Genomic DNA, 10,007 nt, shown 5'->3' on the forward strand with positions numbered 1-10,007 from the left:
GAAACCAAAGAAAACCTGTAAATTGTGATGTTTTATTGAAGACATTTCATATTTTCAAAGATAAAATTAAAACAACAAAAGGGACGGAATCCTAGCTGGTCACACGAAAAATACTTATCACAGAGACTGAATAAGTTCAAACTTCAACAAAACTTCAAGAGTCATTCATCACATGATGCAATATATCGCCAGCCTCTAAATCTGTGTTCAATGATGAACATGTACAAAATATATACATATGATACACAAAATAACATTTGAATAAAACATGGATTCATAGAAGTATAAAGATAAGAACTTCAAATCCTAAGAGTCCAACATAGCTCTGAATTCATGTACATATAGTTTGTAAATAAATTAAGTACTAAAAGGTGTGATAACAAAATATAAAGTAAATAATAATAACCACTTCATGGTCAATGAAAGAACAATTATTTAAGTACTCCATTCCCAAAGAGAAAGAACTGAATATCAATACTGTCTATTGAGAGACTTGTAACATGTTTGGGGGTTTGTTTCTGACTGTCATTTTCGGAATCCCTGGCGACTGTCGCAGAGACGGCTGAGGTTGTGACATGGCAGTTTCATATGTTTTCTGAAAGAAAAAAAATGGGAATCAATAGAAAAAGCATAAACAATACGCAGGTATTTACTATTTAAAATACAGTGTTTTGGAACTTTTGCGGGATGTACTGTAAATTCCTAATTAAATGCGAGGAATTACTACCCCTGCAAAAATTGTGAGAAGCATATTTCTTGTAGACTTTAAAGTCTCACTTTTATTTTTCTGACAGTTGAAACTGTATGGAATTACAATAAAAGTTTGATGCTTCTCGTGATTTGTTACAAAAAGACAGAATCATCGAATAAATGAGGAATCCAGAGTTATTCTTAAGAGGAATTAACTTCATTGGTAACATTTTATTTAAGGAGAAAGAGTCTTGGTTTTTGTCAGGTTTCAATATATGGCTAACTTAATCATGATCTACTCACCCTTCTCTGTGTTCTCATCTGTGCATTGTAGTAAGCTGCTGAGTCAGGGTTGTTCATCAGGAGCTCCATCTGTAACCGATCAAACTTCTCCTGTTCATCCTCCGGCTTAAAAAAAAGAAGAGGAGAAACTCAAAATTCAATGACAGAGAAAGAATATTGTTGAAGCAAGAATTAATACATGTACAGTATTAATCAATGATCATTCATATCTTTCGCATTTCCTTTATGTTAATATTCACTACATTCAATAACTGACCACTTGGTTTGGATTGAATGGGAGGATCACCCCAGGTCTCATTCCATGACCAGCGGCTGAGCTAGAAATGTCATCTGTCTGGTTCAGGAAACTCTCAGCATACCAGTTATCAAACTCTGTTAAACCAAAATGGAATAATAAAGATCGGTATAAAAAATGAACAGTCTTTGGGAAAAAAACAATTCATGTAAGCACCACATTTTTTAAGCTTGATCAACTTTGCTCAAGAATATTTGATTGTTCCCAATCTATATCACTCGATATCAGTTAATGAAAAATGCAAGTCACAGCCAGAAACTTGCCATTAATGAGCCTCTGTCGACACTGGTCCACCAGCTTTTGACAATACTGAACTTCTGCCTTCAAATTCTTCAGCTCATCATAACCGCTTCTGTAATGCTGTTTGAGATCTTTTAATCTCTTGATCTCCAGGAACTCTTCCTCACTGATGATGACATCTCCATCTTCATTGTACTGAGGACCTACAGAATTGTCATCCAAAGGGCTTATTAACACATCAATGGTATACACCCTTTATCAAAAGAGGAAATTGAAACCTGACCCTTGTCAAATTGTTTAAGTATGCCAAATTTCAAAATCTTTAATGTTCTGCTTAGCAGATGAATCATTATGATATTTATTATAAAAGTTTCAAGCTGAAATGTATTTTCAGTTCTAAATTAACATATTGTCAAATGGTTGAAATCCACGTACCATTTGCTTCTCTTTCCTCCTTTAGGCGCTCTAGTTTATCTCTGGATGCATCAATATCGATCTTTGATGTGTTTATTTGTTTGGCTAAATCTGCATAGGCCTTTTTCTTTGATGCCAAAATCTCTTTGTTTTCAACTAGGATTCTGTTGATTTCTACCCCTTTCTCCTGCTTAAACTCCTCAAATTTGGCTGTTCGACTTGGGGGAGTGCTGAAAAGAAATAATTGATAAAGCTGAGTCGGTACCTCCCTCTTTACAAATAGGTGCCCTTGATGTTCTATATCATGCATGATCAGAAATCATAATCCTTACTCATGAACTACCATCCATTAACAAAGTGCAAATTACAAGTATTTAAATTTGTGAAAAACCTGATTTTATCAACTTTCATTACAACAAGTTGTTTACATACCTGGGTCGAGTGAGTCTATCAGCCCGTGAGGGACCAGTCGAGCTGACTGGGGTAGGAGCATCCTCGTGATCTGGTCGGTCCTTGTCTATAGAGGGGTGGGGTGACTTGACCTCTCTCTCTCCCTTAGCACTGTGTGAGGGGCTGCTAACACTCTTACCACCCACAGGACTACAGAGCAACCAAATAAACTTTATAATCTTAGAAGATGTGTCATTCCTTGTTCAATTCTATAGATTTTTTTTACTTATCCTGTACATATTGCTGCTTTATATGCTTAATAAATAATCTTTCAGCACTGATTAATCATTGAATCATTGCTAATTACAGTGTATTACCTTTTAGCATCTCTTCCTCCTTTTCCTCTTTTAGTTTCCTTTTCCTTCTCCTTTTTCTTTATTTGAACAACAGCTGAGGGGTCAGCCTTGGCAGATTTGGGGGCGACGCCCACCCCAAATCCTTGACCATCTGTGTCTCCCACCAGAACTCCCTCATCTGTGATGTTTACTCCTGCCTGTAAGAAGGTAACTTCTTAGGTAATTTAAAATTTATCAATTTCTATTATATTTTGAGTAACATTGCATGTTGTAAGCAAATTTTGATTTTTAATGACAATGATATGATAATACATCATGTTCACCAATCTTCACTTTAATACATTTTTATCATGAATGTTATATAAATGGAAAATTATATTACAAAATTCTAAATCTAGGGTTTCTTGTAAATGTTTCTACGGTGTTAATAGAAATATAATATATTGATCAAAGGTAGCGTAAATTAGTGAACAAAAGAGTATATATATTGGTAAAGTTTTCTTGAGTAAATATATTATCCAGATTGAATGAACAGTATTTTTGACTATCAGGGTAAAAATTATATGAAACGGGTATCATTTTCTGTGTTTAATATGCATGTACCGGTATTCTTCAGAGCAAGTTTGAATGCTTTAATCTTTAATATCTACCGGTATTCAGTTTTTGTTTTACAATTACATGTACATGTACTGAAATGTAAACAGAACATAAAGTATCTTGCTTGAATTATACACATGCAAACATCATCTAAACTATGTGTATTTTAAAAGAACCAAAATGTGAATTTATCCATGCTTAAATCAGAATAATTATCATACAACACTTACTCATGTGTTATACATATAAAATGTTGATGAAATATATTCAAGTTATCATACTTTCATTGGAAATTACAAGAAGTGTGTTTCATAAAGCAATGCTAGTGATGTTATTTGCATTTAATGCAAAATATGTATAGTCTTAAGACATGCATTCATATTTATCTAGACTAATGCACAGTGCTGGTTTGTGACAATGATTATAATATACAGCATGTGAAAAAGAACTTTTTAAAAAAGTAATAAATTCATAGAACTGAAATAGATGCATTACCTCATATTCACTCTATATTTGAAAATAAATATTAATGCAATTTAAACATCTGATCTTTATAAAAATATGAACAGGTCATTCTAATCCACTTAAAAGTGTATGAAATGTACAGCATAGCTACAGTATATCTCTTATTATTGAGTGCTTTTTTTAAATAATTTTTTATCATCTAGCTGAAACAGAACATGATGCTGCTATCCAAACCTTCAAAGGTGAATAAAAATTAAATTGTAAAAAAAAACAACATAAAAAAACTTGGTATTTGCAAAATTGCACAATGTTCCTAGATGAAACTGCAAAAAGAAACCCTTCAGCAAGTGAAGCATTAGGACGACTTTATTTTGGCGCAAGTAATTACCTGTTGTGCTGCTGCAATGGCAGCTGGGTCAGTCTTGTCTATCAGGGTATACTTCTCTCTCAGCTTTTGTTCAACATCAGCTTCCATTTGCCTGCAAGGAAGATATCAAAATAATGAATAATAATTCTATGAAAAGAATCAAGTACATGTACATATTTAAGCTATATTGCTATAAAATTCAGTTCATATCAAACATTCAAACATTCTGGATAGTTTTTGGGAGTTGATTTTAATCAACTCTCCTATGGAGTCACTCCGGCAAACCGAAAGTAAAACAGTGTTTGGACCTAAGCACAAATCACCACCGCTGACAAGACTTAGTTCTTGAAAATAATAGAAAAATTCGATGTAATGTATACTTAAGCATTGTTTTCAAGGAAACTTATCTATAAACACTTTGAAAATAGTCAGATTTTATATGATACGAACAAGGTAGATATTTTTGTAGTCTCATGTATTCCTTAAACGCCAGAGTTTAATATAGTCTCATTCAACCAAACGCTTGGCTGTCAGAGACAGCCGAGCGTATGGTTGAACGAGACTAGAGTTCGATATCAATAGTGCTTGGATCCAAACAATTTTTAGAATTTTTTCGACTACTAATTCATAGTTTAAAATCCATCTTTAAATATTACACAACATGATTCATATGGGGTTTCCCGAAATTCTTGTCAGAAAAGTCTAAAAATCCATATTATAAAAAAGTGCGTAATTCAAATACAAACTAGAAACTAATTGCCATGCAAGATAATAAATGATAATCGATAAAATCAACTCCCGTCAGTACTTCAGTACTTTGATTTTCTTTAATGAACCAAATACTTACATGCAGACTTCCTTAAAAGCCTCAAATGTCCCATGAATCTGCCTGACATTCACAATCTGAAGTAAACAAACAAGTTTGTCAGCTTAGGGACAAATCATTGACTCAATGTCAAGCTGATTTTTAATTCAATAAATATCACTTATTTCATTGCTTTTACTCACATCAATTTCATTTATAGATCCTTCCAAGAATTTTCGAACTTGCTGCCGAATTTCATATCTTTTCTGTTCTGACAGGGGGTCATATGATACCATGCTTCGATTTGTCTGTAAAAATGCAATCAGTGATATACCAATGTACCCGTATATATGGCAGTAAAATACTTGTAATAAAAATTACAAAATCATCATTAATAATATAAAATCTTCAGAAAAGTAAACAAATGAATAATTACCAATGTGTCATGCATAGCAAGTTCATTCTTTAGATGTTGAATTTCTCTCTCTAGTTTTTTGACTAAAACTACAGGGTCATAAAGTTCATTCACAGCTGGTTCGCTGGCTACACACATCATTCTGGTGGCAAACCGTAGAGTAGACACCTAAATTACATTGATACCATTATTGTAAACGTTAAAGGACTATTTACTAAAGACTTTAATGTTGCTGAAGTTTTACTTTCAATTTGCTCCTTAACCTTGTATTGCTTTAAATTTTCTTTCTCTGGCAGTTTTTCCAAATTTTTGTTGCTTGCTTTAAAGTGTTATACATGAACAGAGGTTCATATATTTTATTTAAGGAAACACTCAAAATAGTAAAAAAAAAATGTTCCCTCTGTAAATACACTTACTGTTTCTTCTAACTGAGCTTCCTCTCCCCAGACGTTTGCGACAAGGAGAGTGTTACAGTTTCCCCCAATGGAGTCCTTCAAACAATGTGTCAGTTTGGACTGTCTGAATGGAATGTGTTCCCTCCTCCTGTCTGCTAGAGCTACAATCACTTGTTCCAAAAACGTCAATGACTTGTTGATATACATAGCTTCTTGCTGTGTCTTCCCTTCTGACTGAAATGTTGATTTATATCCATTTTCTATTACATTTCTAGTACATGTATTAGGCATGCAGTATGTCGCTCCAAATTGTCATAAGCATAAAGTAATATTTTAAGGTTATTGCTTTGAAATAATTGAAATGTGTAGGAAATAATGTAATGCAAAAATAAGTTTGCAGCTTGACTTTTCACTATCTATGATTTGATCAATCAATTATTATACATTTATATGGGAATAAAATCTATCATTGCATGGATCTTCTGATCTTTGTTTAACAGTACCTTAGTTTTTCCTAGACGCTCTGATCCTGCTAGGTCCACAAAGTTTAGTTTAGAAATGGTATACCTAGCATTTGACTGTACTCTAGATCTTGTCTACAAATACCAAAAGTCACATCATTAAAAAGCAATATTTTACAAAGAAAACAGAAGGTTGAATCATTCTACTCCAAAATCAAACTTTGAAGTCTTACCTCCAAATAGACTGTGAATATACAATGAGATCTAGAGGACTGTTTGTTGAGTGAGTGGGCAGCAATTGCACGATTTGTTTCTCCCTACAAAAAATAATTTCAAAAATTCAATAAACCTGACAGCAATTAAAAAACACCAAGAAAATGTTTCCTTAAAAAAAATTAATTAAAATTTCCTATATACGGTATTTAAAGTTAAATATTGCTGCAGACATTTTGTGTCATCGATAAATTAAATAACATAATTGCCTTCAAATGGTGTTGAAAAATATCTATTTGATTATAGAAATTATTATTTTTTTTTTTTAACAAAATAGAGCACGAAAAGAGACCATACCTCAAACAAGAGATTAAGTGCTTCCTCTTCAGATTGAGCTAGATGACAGGACAGACCCTTCACATACACGCCATCCTGGTTTTCTACAACAACCATAGCCTGATCCTGACCCTCTTCCTTGTTCTTCCATGTCTCTGGCATAGTGGACAGCAAATCAGACATGGTCTCATTGTAGATCTCCAGGTAGGAAACCCTGTCATCAACATCAAGAGGTAAACATAATGATAGTAACAAACGTATTTACTGGGTATGAACACAATCATTTGCAAATCTAACACTGGTGTTGTTTTATACAGTCATTCTTCTGTGGGGAAGACTCACTACTACTGTGGTTTCATTAATATTCAAGGATATCAATTTTTGTGGATAAAGTGGAAATCACAGTTTCAAGGATAGGTAAATTCGTCGCCAATGACCCTATCAATACAACATGTTAATAAAAATTGCACTTCGATGAACATTTAATTTCGTGGATCAACTAAACAACAAAATCCATGAAAATTGGTATTCAACGAATATTGATGAAACCACAGTAGTATATAGCCATTCTTGCCCCCTTCATAGACCCCCCCCCCCCCCCTTTCAGGTTGTTTCCGGAATAATCATGCTTATTATTCTAAAAATTGTTCTTTCTGTATACTGACATTTTAGTGTTTGAATAAAAAATTCTCTGTCAAAAACAAACAAAAAAATGCAACTGCATATTCTTTAAAGTTTAACAGAAATATTCAGTTGATGTTAATCCTTACAATATCCTCTCATGAGTTGTCTAATCACCATCTGATTGGATTGACCCTTGAATAATCATACTGTTCAGTGGCAGTTCATCAATATAACTGAGTAAGATTTAGTTCTAGTATCTGTAAGTTATACCTGACAGTTATTGCAAATTCTGGTCTTTCTTCTATTTCCTTGAACAGCTGAGACAATGCCCTTGGAACAAGCCCCCTTTCCTTGTAGCTCTCTGTAGCACCTGTTATTGTAAAGGTTTTCCCTGCTCCTGTTTGTCCATAAGCCATCAATGTTCCTGTAAAATGAAATTAAATATTACTAAATTACCTGAATTGAAAAACAAGCTTTTTTGAAAATATGAATGCAGATCAAAGTAACATGTCTTTTAATTTGATGTTCTTCAGGTTTTTCTCAATAAAACTATCTAATGCTGAACTGAAACATTATGTTAAGGAATGATAATTAACTATGATGATCATTATTCGGTTCTTACCATTGTAACCATCTAAAGCTGAAGTGACAATATCAGCACCAACAGTCTCAAACACTTGATCTTGTGCTGCATTGTTAAATATTCCATCTAGCTTGAATGACCAGTCAAGAATCTGATTATTTACAACACCTCTCCTTGTATCTTTTCTTTGATGAACATTAATGCTCTGGAAGATAAATGATAAAAAAAATTTAATAGTCTTGCTTTCACTGAAAATAATCTTCAATGTTAACTTTGATAAATCACTTATTATTTGTTTTCATGTTTGTATAATTTTTAAAAAGATAATGTTTTACAATGTCAATTGTACATAGTCAATTAAAATTTTATTAAAAAAACACCACAGTTACATGTACATCAATTGTCAAAAGCATTGACAATATTTATGTTTAAGTGATTTTCAAAATGAAATTTGTAGATTCCTTAATACAAGTATACTTTATTTTCTTAAATCTGACCCTGATAAAACAAAAGAGAGTTTCAAAAGAAAAATCTTGGACTCTTTTCATATTTGTGACATTATATTAATTATAAAAAGAAGCTGTATAGAAACCAAACACATGATATAATACCTTTCCATCTGGCAGTAACTCCAAATTATCATAAGCAAATTCTGCTGTTGGTCGAACTCTTGCCCACACTTGAACCCTTTTATTTTTTTGACCAGGTTTCCGTGTGTGTGAGCCCCCAGATAAATTTGAGCCATAGCTGATAGAACTTAAACCTGAGGTATTACCACGGCTGTACATGGTTGAGTTGGGTCCTTTTCAGCTAAAACAATATGTAGATGCATAATTAACACGACACGAGTTGATAAGCATTTAGCAAAATCCTTTTCATTCCATATACACATACTTAAAAATGCAGTAAGCTACCTTATCACACCTTTTTTAATGTCTAAATGACCAAATATGATTTACAGTCAAGTCGTACACAGACCAACTCGTATACAGGTCAACTCGTATACAAAAATTTCCGCATAAAAAAATAAAAGTAAACTAGTATACAAAAAATTCCGCATATAAAATAGGTATGCTAAACCGAAAGTCAACTCGTATACAAAAAATTCCCGTATACTTTCTATGATAAGATTTTCATCAATTTTAGTAAATAACCCCATACCTACAATAGAGTAGGACTTGTGTTACTATAGAGTCAACAAAATAATGAGGAGTATCTTAATTTGCCTTTAAGAAGTCATCCGTTTGGAGAAGCAAGAAACATCGCGCTTGTTGTTTTAACAATTATTGTTTTTATGCGGAAATTTTGTATACGAGTTGACCTGTATACGAGTTGGTCTGTGTACGACTTGACCGGACACCCCAAATATGACTGGATGTTTATTGATAATGAACTGCACATAAGAAAACATTTCTACAACTTATGGATTGGTTTGTAGACATCATACACAGTGTTATGTTTCAAGATTAAACGCTGAAGTTCCATACCTGAATTATCCTATGTTTAGAAATAATCACATACAATTATCATTTGTTTTTCAGTCTATTTTTTTCCCTGCGACCCCGTACTGTTGACTGTTGTTAAGTGAAATGCGCATGTGCGTAGTGATAAGATTTTCTGAATGTCGATCCCGATGTGTCTCTCAGAGAGAGAGAGAGAGAGTACTTATCGCATAGCACCCTAACTCCGTCACTACCCTAACTCCGTCACTTTCGGGAAACTCCTCGCCGTTTGAAATCAAGTGCGATTATGACGTCATTTTTTGCATGTCAAAAATCTTCAATCAAATGTCAACAATTTACAACGGTTAAATTTAAGAATGTGTTCAAACATAACAAAATTACACCCTGTTCATTTTATGCAACAATAATTGCGTGAAATCAGCTAACACCTTTTTACGGGTCCACTAAAATAACGATATTTCTGACATGCGGGCCTATTCGATTATTTACTGCTGTCAGTCATTTTAAGAGAGGTCAAGATGAAACATTTCACATGTAATTTATTTTTTATTACGGTTATTGATACATTTTTTTCAGTCCGCAATAGCGTTTATGC

General features: G+C 33.2%; 1 protein-coding gene across 2 annotated transcripts; it reads right to left on the reverse strand.

The window, feature by feature from the left end:
• Nucleotides 1-16: 16 nt before the first annotated feature.
• Nucleotides 17-9,593, reverse strand: LOC128155513 (kinesin-like protein KIF9). 2 transcript variants are annotated; one of them, XM_052817258.1, is made up of 20 exons: nt 9,437-9,593; nt 8,561-8,759; nt 7,989-8,154; nt 7,637-7,790; nt 6,764-6,956; nt 6,427-6,510; nt 6,236-6,328; nt 5,754-5,966; nt 5,359-5,505; nt 5,126-5,230; nt 4,965-5,020; nt 4,139-4,229; nt 3,781-3,792; nt 2,710-2,885; nt 2,375-2,542; nt 1,964-2,172; nt 1,552-1,731; nt 1,250-1,365; nt 994-1,098; nt 17-595 (listed from the first exon to the last, which is right to left on the reverse strand). In XM_052817258.1, the coding sequence occupies exons 2-20, from the start codon at nt 8,735-8,737 to the stop codon at nt 482-484; spliced, it is 2,559 nt and encodes an 852-aa protein (XP_052673218.1). In that variant the 5' UTR covers nt 8,738-8,759; nt 9,437-9,593; the 3' UTR covers nt 17-481. The 2 variants fall into 2 exon arrangements, with proteins under 2 accessions (XP_052673218.1, XP_052673219.1); XM_052817259.1 differs by lacking the exon at nt 3,781-3,792 and having other exon boundaries at nt 9,437-9,592.
• Nucleotides 9,594-10,007: the final 414 nt, after the last annotated feature.

This window comes from Crassostrea angulata, chromosome 7, assembly GCF_025612915.1.
Source record: "Crassostrea angulata isolate pt1a10 chromosome 7, ASM2561291v2, whole genome shotgun sequence".
Taxonomy (NCBI): domain Eukaryota; kingdom Metazoa; phylum Mollusca; class Bivalvia; order Ostreida; family Ostreidae; genus Magallana; species Magallana angulata.

What these genes read in the sequence shown, in the direction of transcription:
- LOC128155513 (XM_052817258.1), bottom strand. Translation starts at nt 8,737, where the DNA reads ATGTACAGCCGTGGTAATACCTCAGGTTTAAGTTCTATCAGCTATGGC. An exon ending in GAATTTGCAATAACTGTCAG is followed by an intron (nt 6,957 to 7,636) that starts GTATAACTTACA and finishes TGTTGATGACAG; the next exon opens with GGTTTCCTACCTGGAGATCT. An exon ending in GGAGGAAAGAGAAGCAAATG is followed by an intron (nt 1,732 to 1,963) that starts GTACGTGGATTT and finishes ACAATTCTGTAG; the next exon opens with GTCCTCAGTACAATGAAGAT.